General features: G+C 43.2%; 1 protein-coding gene across 1 annotated transcript in view; it reads left to right on the top strand.

Moving 5' to 3' along the window:
- Positions 1-11,456: 11,456 nt before the first annotated feature.
- LOC136509930 (uncharacterized) overlaps positions 11,457-14,096 on the top strand; it is a 50,390-nt gene continuing 47,750 nt past the window's right edge. The window contains exon 1 of the mRNA XM_066504518.1: positions 11,457-12,171. Within this exon, the coding sequence (XP_066360615.1) occupies positions 11,595-12,171 (577 nt within the window). The 5' untranslated portion in view covers positions 11,457-11,594. The remainder of the gene's footprint in view (positions 12,172-14,096) is intronic.

The raw sequence follows: 14,096 nt of genomic DNA, 5'->3' as shown, positions 1-14,096 counted from the left end.
TGTTAAAACTTTAACTTTCCCTTTGATCAACTTAGCATCAACCATATTCTGATCCTTTGGGAAAGGATTATCATTAACTTTTATTTTTCGAGCTGTATCAAATTTAAGCTTCCCTTGTTGAATAGCCCTCTATATATGCTGCTGAAAAATCCTACAATCATTAATAGTATGAGAAGTAGTGTTATGGTACTTGCTGAACTTCTTATTCTTCAACTGATCGGGAGGTAATATAACATGATTGGTAGGTAGTTTAATCTGTCCCTTCTCAAGCAAGAAATCAAAAAGTTTGTCTGCTTTTGTAACATCAAAATCATAGCTTTCTTCAACTTCTTTTCCCCAAGGATTTGGAACCATTACTATCTTTTTACCTCAATTCCAATCAGCTACAACAATCTCCTCTTCTTCATCACCATCATTGACTAAATATGGATTATAAGCATCAGCAATTGTAGCATTCTTCTAGAATCAGGTATCTCTACGCATATTCTAGAATTGGCTATTAAGTGTTGCCACCCATTGAGCCAACGGACCTAAATTATCAAATTCTTGCCCAAACAACTTTTCTCTCCATATCGATAACATTCCTTGAATGACCAATACAGCTAGTTGATCATTAGTCAAATTGAACAAAAAGCATAAGTTTCTTATTTCTCGGAATCTCTGAAGGAACTCAGCACCCGATTCATTAGCCCTTTGCTTTATAGTTGTCAAATATGTGATCTTTCTTTCCCTTGTCCTGGTGTAGAAATATGTACAAAATTTCTTTTCAAGATCACTCCAATTGGTAATAGAATTAACTGCTAGTGATGAAAACCAAGTGAAAGCTGGTCCTAATAGGGACAAAGAAAAGAAACAAACTCAATGCGCTTCCTCAATAGAGGCTTCACCCAACTGAGTAAGATATCAACTGACATGTTTTATTGTGCTTGTGCTATCTTAACCAGTGAACTTAGCAAATTCTAGAAGCTTGTAATTCGTATGAAGGGCCACTAAATCATACCACTCTGGATATGGACGTTTGTATGAAAAGTCTGCCCTTTTGGTTTTAAACCAAACTAATTTTTCATCATTTTAGTTACTCTGAGCAATAATTCATCAGCATTTAAGTTTGAATTTCTTGGCAATTGCTGACCCATTTGCAGATTGAAATTCTGACTACCTTGATATCCTGGATTTGGAATCATATTGAGAGTATTATAATCTGAATCATAATGATATTCTTGTGGAATATCTATCAGTCGAGCCCCTTGCTGATTTACTGCTTGAAATCTCTGATTGAAAACATTAGGATCTATATCTCTATGAATCCTTTAAACTGATGGTGCTATTTTTTGAGCCGACGGTGATATTTGGCCTGACGTACCAAAATTAACCATCTAAGTCTGAACTTGCCCTGTCGGTTGTTGCACATGCTGCATTGAAGATCCATGATTATATTGCATTTGATTAGTAGTAGCACCCTGAATTTGCTCAGATAAATTCTAAATTGCCTGGGCATCATCACTCTTAGCTAGTACTGCTTCTTGATGGCTAGTACCGCTTGATTAGTCCCCTAAGTCAACGGATGTGGAATATTGTAATAGGCCGGTCCAACTTGATTAAGTGGAAATCCATAAAACACCTGGTATTGTGAAATGTATTAAAGAAGGCTATATTATGATTCAACATTGCATCATGAATAGATTTGTTGACAGCTTCTACAAAGAAACACCTATCATCAGCTTCGTCTGTATCTGACTGTCTATTCATCAAAACTCTCGGCAGTGGATATTTCTAGATAACTTTATTATCACGTGTTTTGGTGTATGACAACAAACACTTATTCTGAAACACCTCTATAGCCTTACTAATGATATCTTTATCCTCATCAGGTAAGTCTTCATAAGGTACCATAAGAATGTTCTTGTTGTTGTGAACCGCCATGACGATAGTGGTCCCACCGGGCGTGCCAAAAAGTATGTTGACACAAAAATGTGGCGATGTGATCAACACACAGCAAGCCAGAAGATCTAAGTGGAACGAGACCAGAGATCTACTTGGCTTCAACATAGAACCAGCCGATTCTAAAAACCCAACGACGTGCCAGTCAATTTGACCTACAATTGACAAGGAGAGAAAATCTTATCAGTAATTTAAGGTGGAACATGTCGGTGTTGCACCAAACAGTTCTAAATGTATGGCTAGATAGCCGATTCAATGAGGCTATCGACTAAATAGTCGATATCCAGCGTATCCATGAAACGAAGATCTTTAACTCAAGGATTATCGGCTAATATTAAATGATAATGATACAAATCAAAATAACCAATACTCATAGAACATCAGAAAAGTGTCATCAGCTAGATGGGACATGATTGATGTAAAGCGTCGAGCCAATAAGTTTGAAGGAAACATGCGAACAAATCAATTGTCTAATATAAATGATTCTACAAACAATTTTGACTCTAATCTATTATCATCAACAGTGAGATTCGACCGGATCAATGCAGCTATGATAATGATAATAAGCTAAAGCCAAAGAATCTATAAAACCATCTATATATTGACAGATTCATGAAAACATACTATATGCGTGAGAGTATAGGCAAATCGGCTAAAATAGCTGATGCAGTCATAGCAAACAAACAGAGTACATATCTTAATCATGAACAAGACCAATAATCGATAATTTCTAATCTAAAGTCTTACTAGTGAGGTTCGATCGGATCGATGCAGCAATGGTAGTGTCATTGGATTAGATCTCATTAACTAGTGAGTTCATTTAAGATTGAGACATGTGTTTGGATGCATACTATGTTTGACTATAATAGAGATAAAACAGTCGATCTAGCGGAATTAAGCCATCAATTATAAGACTTGAAGCGTGACCAGATCAAAGGACGACTAATTAAGATGATATGATATCGATCTATCTCTATCTCAATCGGGTGATTTTGTTATAATTAATAAAATATTAATTATAGCAAGATCGATAACTGGTGAATCAACCAAAAACTGCAAGGAAAATTTTACTGATCTTAGCAGATTCAATAACTGTTGATATTGTATTAAATAATAGGTTATTTAACATAAGATCGATAAATTTGATCTATATTATGATTGGTAAGAGATCAATCAGCTGATGTAGCCTTACAAACTATGATAGAGATCGATAACTAACTTATACTATGGCTCATAAAAGATCAATCAGCTGATGTAGCTTTACAAGCATAATACAAGTCGTGCCGGTGTTCACAAGCAAGCTGGAGGTCGATCAATCGATGTAGCTCTGTTTGCTGAAGAACTCGTCGAGATCTACAGTACTCCTACTACTACTGCGATGACGAAAGCCAAAAAGATTGTATTGGTTGAATGTTCGTCCTTTCTTACAATAACCAGGGTCTAATATTTATACCCAGAACCTAAATATGAATCCTATTCAAATACGACTCATTATAATTCTTGGAATAAAAGAAAATTTTCTAATTTAATAATAACTTGGACCCCAATTTCCCTTATTCGTAGAGTCCGACACATCTCTTTAGCGCCACTCAAGTATAGCCCATTGACGTCGTCTACTGACATCATCCATAAAATAGCCGATTCCGATATTACATCTAAATTAGCTGATACCGATTCTCATCTAATCAATTTCTCGATGACACAATCCTAGAAGCTTTGAGTTTCCGTGTTCTTCTTCCCAAATTTTGGTGTAAACAGTGATATTTTCAGATAACGGTTCATTTTTTCAATGCTATTTCACGGATGAATAAACTTTTGATGGTATTTTTCGGATGTCGCAATCTTTTAATGCTATGGAACCAGTTTTCCCTTTATGATTCTGTGGATCTTTCGGTGCAACCAATTTTTTTTGCCAACATAATTTTTTTTGATTTGGTACAACTTGGATGCATATAACCCACACAGCTTCACACGCACACCACACGCACACACACGTGCGCACCATACACACGCAAAGAAAAGATTAGGAGACATGTTGCCTCCAGTGCATGGAAAATGGGCAGTACTACTGAACGCGTATGCGTACGTGTACCTTAAATTTTCTAAAAAAAAATCTAGAAAGAGGTGCACCCCACTAGACAGCCACTCGCCCACATGCCCATTCGCTTTGCCAACGTAAATGGGCAGAGGGTGCTATGGTGAAATTTTTTATTTTTAACACTTTTTATAAATTAATTTTAAATCTAACACTATTTTATTTTTTCCAAAACTAACGCTTTTACCTGCGCCTATTTTCCTGACGCAGTGAAACGCTTGTGCCGCGCCATGCATGGTGGTGCGGTGAGAGGGATGAAGTGGCAACGACCGGGGCACTGACCGGTGACGTGGCAGGGTCTGCCGCGCCACCGATCTTGCACGGCAGTGACGCGCCCTGATCGGTGGCGTAGCAGAGCTAGCTAAATATCGCCCACGAGCCACCCTCCCTTTGTCTACCTTAATGTGGTGGACCACTTCCGCGCTGCGCCCTTCCACCACTCCCAAGTGTTGTCGGCGCTTGGCCCTCCGTTGCCGTCTCCCTCCCTCTCTTCCCTTCTATTCCCTGGCCGCCTCCCTCCCTCTTCGGTCTCGTTCAAGGTAATGACCCACTTTTTATTTTTGTTTGAATGGTGGATTGAAATATTATGAATGGGAGTTAAGGTTAGGAGAAAAATTATGTTTGGAAACTATGGGCTATGGTTTGGAGGAAGATATTAGTTTGATTTTGTCAATGTTAAGGTTAATTATTTAGTTAGAAGTATGTTTACCATGTATATTTTTATTGCTATAAGTGTTGGTTATATTATTTAAGTTGCAATGCAAATGATTATATTTTACATTAATTTATGTTTGTTTTGATTGATGTTTAATTTGAACCATTTTATTAGATGGAAGACATGTTTTAGGAGCAGTTATGGCGAAAACGGGGTCATCCTAGAGAATTGTACCCCGATGAGTCTAGCAAAGATGCCCCCGTCCCTCCTAACTTCCCTATCCCTAACTGTGACTATGGTCGTCTAGCTGACGTGTTTCAATCGAGACATCCGAACACAACGGCTCATTACTTCTACACATATAGTCGTTTTAATGTAAGTAATTGTTTTTGTATATTTTTTTCTTCATTTGTATTACTAGGTTACTAATATTTTGTTGGAATTTTGTTGTGTAGGCCCATGAGAGGTGCTTTTTCTTTCAGTGGATCAACGGTGCAGACAAGTTTGACCCCAGGTACCTCCTTTTCGATGATTGGTGGAGAGGGCGACATCAACGAGAGCACTTCGAGCGGTGGGTTCCACCTCCCCCTAACCCCCCTCCAATGACGGCTAAAGAGAAGTACTTAGCCATAGTTAGATGACTCGAGGAACCTCCTCTGTGTGATTGCGGAGATCGAGCTGTGATAAACCCTGAGAATATGTTGGAGTCTGTGTGTCCAAACAAGCATGAAGTAAGTGCAAAGTGTATGTGTTAAAATGTTGAGCTATATGTGTTCATATACTAATGTCACCTTATTTAGGTGTTTTAATGGCAAAGTGTCGGTTTCATGGAGTGGTGTATGGTCCTAAGAACCAATGGCCAGAAGAACCGCCAAAGGTTAAGGAAAAGAAGAAAGAAAAGGTAATTTACAAAGCACCTCCTGTTATATGCGAATGTGGTGTTAAATCCAACTATGGCCTAGTCCCTTTGGAGCTTGGAATAGGCCATTATTGTGGCCATATGGTTGACTATGATGAGGTTGGTTATTGTTGTTGAAAACCTGAAATTATATTTTATGGATATTTTGAAGAATTATGATATAATTTTTCGTTTGAACAGAGCACTAGGAAATGCAAGTGGGAATCTTATGATGGTCAAGATAAGTTCTTGGATGACTTGAAGGGGATGCAAGTAATTGTACGGAAGAGGGGATATGGACGTGACTATATCGACCACTTTATTAAACTACGAAAGAAGAACATGCGTGAGTTTGCTAGAAAGAGCGGTATTCGTAACCCGATCGATGTCAGGCTTAACAAATGGGGGGCGGAGAGATGGAGGGCATTAGAGGAGGATAGGGCAAGGAAGGCTGCAATGGAGGAGGAAATAGTATAGATGCAGGTCTTGAACGACCATGTTGTTGCATTGTGTGCAAGTGAGGCATTGGAAGCCTTCTACTTTCGTTGTTTGCTTTTAAATGTACTATAATCACATTGGTAACTTGTTGCATTTTATATATGAAGGGATTGGATGCAGCGGGGACCATGCCGCAGAGGTGGCCCGTGCAAGTTATGTGGAAAACAAGTTACATGAGCACAGATTCCAAGCCAGTCGTAGCGTTCTATGTCTGATTGTGTTAGACAATGAGGGGACGGGGATGAGGACGACATTGCTAGGTTAAGTGATCTTATTGCTCTAGCGGAGGCGGGCTTACAGGTGGAGAAGGATAAGGACGACACTGGCAGACTAAGCGAGCTCATCGCTCTAGCAGAGGCGGGTTTGAAGGCGGAGGGGGATGAGGAAGTTTTCTTCTCTCAAGCCGTAGAGGCCGCAGATAAAGCGAAGGCCGCTTAGTACATGTGACAGGCATATTAGGGCAATACAGGTGAGCCTAGCCACATGAATGAGGAGGAAGAGAACGTGTTCTTATCTTAGGCCGTAGATGAAGCGGAGGCCACTTACTACAAGCGAAAGGTAGATCAGGGCAATGCAGGTGACCCTAGCCACAACAACAGGGTTGTGGTAGAGGATTGGTACTCGGACGATGAGTTGCTTACTCAGTATGTTTCTGACTGAGGGTTTTTGATTGCGCTGTCTGTTAGTTCCATGCTTTATTAATAATCAATGTAGCTATGTACTAGAACTTTCATTGTGTTGTCTTGTTTTCCATTTGAACTATTGATGTATTGTATCGATGTATTATGTACTCGGATTACCCATGGTCTATCTTAAGTGATCCCATTTGTTTGTCACCTTTCGACTCCATCCGTTTGTCGCTCTCCGATGCATCCAAGTTTTTTTAAAACGAACAAAATCGAGTGAAATTATTTCGAATACGGTTGGCTGGCATATATATCTTGCATGTTTCCTAGGTTCTGCCGCGCCATAGCCTATGGCGTGGTAGGACCTGGACGCAGATAGAAGCCGACCAGCCTTAATTGCAATTGAACGGGAGCTGCTGTCGGTGCTGTAAGCAACTACAAGTGCTGTCATGACGCATTGAAATGAATATGAAGCAAATAAATGGAGTCCGTGCGCAAGTTGATAAGTTGCCACATAACATTTTCATTGGTTCATGAGTCTACAAGTTTCGAACAACAATATTCGTTCAACATAACCAACTAAGTCCCAGGTGGTGTGCGTGCGGGGCCTCAAAGGAGGCAAGGGCACCTCTGCGTCGGTATTAGTCAAGAAGTGTGCTCGATGCGGGTCGTCATACTCCACCTCAAGAAGGGGGTACAACTGGTGCTGCGTGGGAGGAGCCATCCTGTTACAAATTGATAAACAAAGGGTTAGAGTATTCAAATTAACAATATTCAAATTAACATTATGTAGCATTGCAAAATTTGAAATACTTGTTATGCAATACGAACACAATATGAAAGCACAGGTATATATTCAAAAGTAACATAAATAGACATATTAAACAACTTCACTAGAAAAATAAGCAACTTCTATGTATGGACCTACTGCCCTCGTCTTCTATGCCTGCTAGCCTTGTGACCAGGGTCTTTGCAAATGGAGCAAAGATTCATGCTATGGGTCTCATTGAAGTCTCCCCCCGTACAAGTCTTCGCCGTACCCTCTCATAGCGTCCATGTCCCCCTTGAGTCGTTTCTTCTTCCCCTAACCTTCCCTACCTTCATTAGATCCGTATGCGGCACATAGTCATAACCATTATAAGGTGGCCACTATGTCGGGTCAAGGTATGGCTCAAAGCTCATCTCCCAAATACTAACGGTGTTCGAACGGAGATACAAGGGTAACATATATGGTAGATCCTCATAGTTGTACCCACGAACCCTACAGGCCGTGATCATCTGAGAGCAAGGGGCATGCATGATCTGAGGGACGTTGCAACAGCACTCTACCTTTTTAAGATCAACTCGGTAGTTTCATCCACCATAACATTTGCAACCCAAGCTTGTGTCACCCTTGCCCTGTACACTAAAGATATGGCAGTGGGGTCTATACGGCTTGGCAGTGTGCTGCTTGGCCAATTCCTCGGCCTCCTTCAAATGTTCTACTCCGACCTTTTCAAAATGCCCCTGCTCAGCTATATTCCTCTACACAAGTTCTCACCTCTTGACAAAATATTCATTGCACTTATGAAAGGAGAACTCAACAATTCTAGAAATAGGCAACGATCGAACTCCAGTGAATACACGGTTGAAGGACTCCGAGGAGTTAGTGGTCATGATGTCATACCTAAAATCCCCCTCATCATATGCTAACGCCCACTGAGCCTTCTGTTCCATCTGTGCCTCTAACCAGGCCTTTCCTGCTTCATTTAGCATCTTGTCTAGTTCTCTCTTTGTCTCCTTGAACTAGTGCTTTGTACGTACACAACATAGAGCCTTTACCTTGTCACATACCTCCTATTTCCTCTAACGTCGCAAGAAATTAGTGGTAAAGTGTCTCATGCACCATCTATGCACTAGAGGCGGGAACCCATCTACATGCTCAGCTACAGCATTAAGAAGCCCTAGGTGACGGTCTGAGATCAAACATATAATGCGAGATGGGCCAAGCACTTGTACACGTAGAAGTCGCATGAACCATGACCACGATTCATTGTTCTCTCCCTCTGCCAAAACAAAAGCCATGTGTACTATCTAGTCCTCAGGATCAACAGCAGCAGCCATCATCAAGGTGCCCCTGTACTTTTCTGTCAAGAAAGTGCCATCAACTAGTACGACTGGCTGACAAAACTGGAATGCATGTTCCGTTTGTGCGAATGACCATAACACACAATAGAGGACATGCCTCAACGGGTCCCAAAAATACATCCCTCCGGTGTCCACAAACTATTTCAAGCCAGGGTTATAGTAATGTATTACACATAAGATGCGAGGCACCCTGTTGTATGCTTCCTCCCAACTATCCCATCGAATCGTTAGGGTAATTTGCTTAGCATGCCAAGCCTTTCCGTACTTCATATCGTACTTAACAAATCCAGATATGGACTGTTGTAAAGAAGACACCGAAATGTCGTTATTGTCATCAACGAGCCCCAATATACGATGGGCAATGTAACGTGTAGTGAGCTGCTGATTATTTTCCTTCCCCCTATTTGTTAGGTAAGTGTGGGGTTCGACAACTTTACTTATCCTCCACTTGTCATCACTCTGTCTCTTTCGTGCATTTAACCTCCACATATAACCATTTTTGCATATCACGTGATACCTCAACTCCTGGTCCGAATGAGTGACGTTGTACGGCCTATGGTGATACACAACATAGTCCTGAAGGAAGAGCTTCATCTCTGACATTGTATTGAATATCATCCCCTTCCTAAGGGTTTCTTTCTCATGGTCATACAATGATTTCCTACACATCTGTAGACCGGTGTCACAAACTGTCATATCCGTCATGCTAACATCCCTATAGTTTAGAACGCCCCTGAAAGGTACGTTCATCGACCTTAGTTGCTCAAGCTCAGTCGCTGTGTAAGGTGGTGGTGGAACATACTGCTGCGCTTCGCCAATTCTGCCCTATGAATCGTAGGGGGTATCATCTGCTGGCAAATCTATGACTAGTCTATCCTGAGCCTAGATAGCATGCAAAATCTCAGTTGGTACTGGTAATAGCATACCATAAACAGGTACTGGTATGGCATCAACCGGTGTGGGCATAACATGTCTATCTCCCTAGTCACCATCTAAATCGTCCGAATCACTGCTAACTACATCACCGATCCTGTCCTCGTCCTCCTGCGCTTCCTCTTCCAGTTCGAACTCGTTCACATCAAAATCATTGCTTATACAACCTACTTGACTTGAATGAAACTGTTCCTGCGTCAACTGACCGTTCAAATCTATATTACCCTGAGCTGCTTCCCCTTCGACCCCCAATTCTTGCTCATTGCCTCCAACACCGTAAATGGACGACTCGTCCAGGACACCCTGTATCATGTACCCATTCTCCACCACCACCTCAGCCATGGGCACATTGGAACCTTGGAGCACCCTAGTGTAGCAGGACTAGTGAGCAGGGTCGCACAAGGGCATGAGGACATAGTGTGCCCTAGTCTTTCCAGTATCAAACCCCCCCTTCAGTGTGAAATCACCACCAAACTTTACATTCAAATGGACACGAAGGTCGTTGAAGCTAGGAGGTTCATCAAACCATTCAAATTCTTCTTCCATATCCTCAAACATACCATCTTCTCTCCTAACACTTTCTCCATAAAAAACTCTAACACAACAATACATCTACAAAAGCATTTCAAGAAACTTTATCAAGTCGTCGAAATCGTCGTATGTAATGTCTATAGTAATATTAATACCTATTCTAACTATAACTATACTAACTAATATAATATTAACATCTATACAAGGCTAACTACAACAACTAATTATACTAAATACAATATATAACTAGACTCACTAACTGTACTAACTAAACTAACTTTACTATCTATACTAACTTACTATATTGCCTATACTAACTAAACTAACTAGCTTTACTAACTATACTTTATTTATTTTACTAACTTACTATACTAACAATGTCGATTCAATCAACAAATATAGTAGGGGAGTACCTCGCGGCAGTGGCGCTCGTCCTTGCGGCAGTGTGCGCTCGTCCTCGCGGCGGTGGCGCGCTGGACCAGGCCGGGAGGCGCGGGCGCTGGCCTCGGCGGCGGCGGCGGCGGGTGGACACGGGATAGAGAGAAGGGCGTACGATAGTTGGGAGCGGTGTACAGCGCGGTGGTGAGGGCGGTGGCGGGCGCGGTGGGCGTCCATGGTGCGGCGGGCAGCCGCCGTGCGTGGCCGCAGGGCGCAGCGGGCGGCCGGCGGCTGTGGCGCTCCTGCGTTCATGGCGCGGCCGGTGCGGCGTGCGGCCACGGCGGCAGACGCGGCGGGCAGGCGCGGCGGCGGGCACGCATGGCGGGCAGGCAGGCGGCAGGCGGGCGCGAAGGTGCGGCGGGTGCGGTAGGCAGGCGGCCAGGCGCGGCGGCCGCGTGCGGGCAGGCGGGCGGGCGCGGGCGTGCGTGCGGTGGGCGATATTTATCTGGGACTGCCGCGCCGTGAGGGATGGCGCGGCAGACCCTGCCAAGTCACCGGTCAGCGCCCCGGTCGTCGCCACGTCATCCCTCTCGCCGCGCCACCATGCATGACGCGGCACAGGCCTTTTGCCGCGATAAGGAAAATAGCGCGCGGCCAAAAATGTTAATTTTGAAAAAAAATTTAAACAGTATTAGATTTAAAAATGTTAGATTTAAAATTAGTTTAAAAAAGTGTTAAAAATAAAAAATTCGCTATGGTGAAGGCAGACGCCGAAGCAAAACAGAAGGCGAAGAAGACCAACCCAAGAAAAGCCAACGTGATCTCCAAATCTCCCGTTCCAGAGGTCGTCTCCGCGTCGTCGGGCCCGCTCCGCGTGCGACGCCGGCATATAGGGTTTCGCCGGCGACGGCGATGGACCCACCGGCTGGGGGCTCCGATCGCCGGGGACCCAGTCAGAGCGCTGGCGTCGCGCCCTCTGGCCTCCGCCGATATGGCCTCAATTTCTCCGCCTCCAGCCTCCTCCAGGCCCCCCTCGCGGCCCTCCTCGAGTACTCCGGCGTCGTCCAGTCCGGCCCTGCCCTGGCAGCGCACCACCCGTCCGCGGGGCCCTCGTCGCCGTTGTCGGCGTCGGAGGTCGATGGCCTTCTCTCCGCCGCCGCCGCCGCCGCTGTGGACGGGGAGGTTTCGATCCGGATCCAGGGCGGCCCAGGCGACACGGAGGCCACGGGCGGGCCGGCCGCGGGGACCTCGTTGGAGGACTTGATCGAGACGACCGCCGGCCCGGAGGTTGACCAGGCGTCCGCTGCGGGCAGGGGAGCAGGCGCTACGGACGCGGAGGCAAACGGTGGTGGGGCCGGCACGTCGGGGAACGGGGGCGGGGACCGTGCGTACCAGCGGTACGACGTGCACCACGTTGCGCGGTGGATTGAACAGATATTGCCGTTCTCGCTGCTTCTACTCGTCGTCTTCATACGGCAGCATCTCCAAGGTTTGCTTCATATCTCTCTCGTTCTAAAGGTGCGTTTGGTACTTCTGGAACGTTGTGCACTTGTGCGACCTCACTGTGGCAACTCTAGTTGTTAACAAGTGGTAAGACTGTTAAACAAACGAGGAATTTGGTCTTAAATCCACAAGAACTTTGTTTGCTTATGTTTTAGTTTTTCATTAGGCTAGACTACTTTCTGCTATGAATTCTAAGGATGTAGATGTAGTTGAAGGAGCTTAGTCCACTTTTATTAATGTTTGAAGTTAGCCTGTGCTATCCTGTTGCCCTACTATGGTAGGGCATATAATCTATTTTGTATGTTGTGGTTTCAATAATCCATGGCTGTGGGTTTTACTTCTGTTGTTTTCAGCTGCATTGGTTGGGCTCCTAATGTTGTTAGAAATTATGTTTGTTGTGCTGATCTTTGATCTTATTCGGCTAATGAGTCCAATGTGGAAAAGCATTGGAGTTTGGTCTGGAATGTTAGCTGTGCTAGCGTAGCAATTGGACTTTCTGAAATCAGGCTCCTGTATAGTTAGGAGTTGTTGATTCTCCTTCCTTATCTGATCGAGCTTCTCTGCATCTCTGAAGTGATGGCTTGAAGGAGCACATCTACATTTACCACAATAGGCATTCCTTGTATGTGCTCATATCTTTCTAGCTTCGCAATGTAGATCAGATGCATGAACCTTTCCATGCATTTAATTTGTCTGTCGGGTCTGTTGCACCATACTTAGGTGTTTGGTTCCAAGAACTAAACTTTAGTCCCCGTCACATCGGATGTTTGGACACTAATTTGGAGTATTAAACATAGATTAATTACAAAACTAATTACACATATCGAGACTAATTTGCGAGATGAATCTATTAAGGCTCTGTTTGGATGTAGATATTGAGGCTGAGGAATTGAATTGGCCCAGAATACCAAAGCTGAGGGGAATTGGAAATGACCTCAAATAGCAATGCCATTTTTTGGATGTGCAAGTAGTTGATTGCTGGAATCAACCAATTCCAATTCCTGTTTGGATGTACAAACGTTGAATTGTAGTCTGGGTTGTCTACAATGATGTAAATGCATTGTAATATGTATTTCACAACTTGCACATTTATTGGATGATTATATTATCACTTTACACAAAAAAACATGAAAATATTCAGAAAAAATAGTAGAAACTGAAATAATATCATTAAAAACGTGGAAAATAATCGATGACAGCAGCACATAAATGTTGATCACAAGCATCTATTATAGAGTCAATACTTGATGATCAATATTCCAACTCTCTTACAAGTACCACGACATTTCACAACACCTAATTTAAAAGGGGCCATAACAGCAAGCGTACATAGGCAGTTCCATATTACATAACAGCAAGCGTACATTACATCCCTTGATTAGCCACCATTGCTCTAATTCAACGTAAGGAGCCATTCTTTCCTGAAGTCCATAGGCAGTTCCATAAGCGCTTGGAATAAACATTCATTAAGGATCAGCTTCCCATAAGCCCACAAAAGGTCACATCTAGCTAAATCTGGTATTTGTTCAAGTGCAGCAAGTATTTCAGCAGGAGGAGTGACCTGAGGCAATGGTAATGGCTCGGTGGATTTTAGAGCATCTCGAAATGAAGTCTTCATATCTCCAAGCATGCAAAGAATTGCTTCACCAGTTCACTGCTTTTTTTGTGGTAAATCTGGGGATGCTTGATTACATTCTTCAGGTGAATCTTGTGCTAAATTGCACGGATACGCGGATACGGATACCGGTACGCGATACGGCGATACTCCGATACGCCATTTTCCCCAAAATGCAGATACGGGGATACGGCAATATATATAAAAAATAAAAAATAAAACATACCATAAATATTACATAACATAACATGGTTCAGGGCATAACGTTCAACAGTTCAAGGCATAACGTTCAGGCC

Source organism: Miscanthus floridulus, chromosome 16 (assembly GCF_019320115.1).
Source record: "Miscanthus floridulus cultivar M001 chromosome 16, ASM1932011v1, whole genome shotgun sequence".
Classification (NCBI taxonomy): domain Eukaryota; kingdom Viridiplantae; phylum Streptophyta; class Magnoliopsida; order Poales; family Poaceae; genus Miscanthus; species Miscanthus floridulus.
This window is presented reverse-complemented; position numbering and strand designations above follow the sequence as displayed.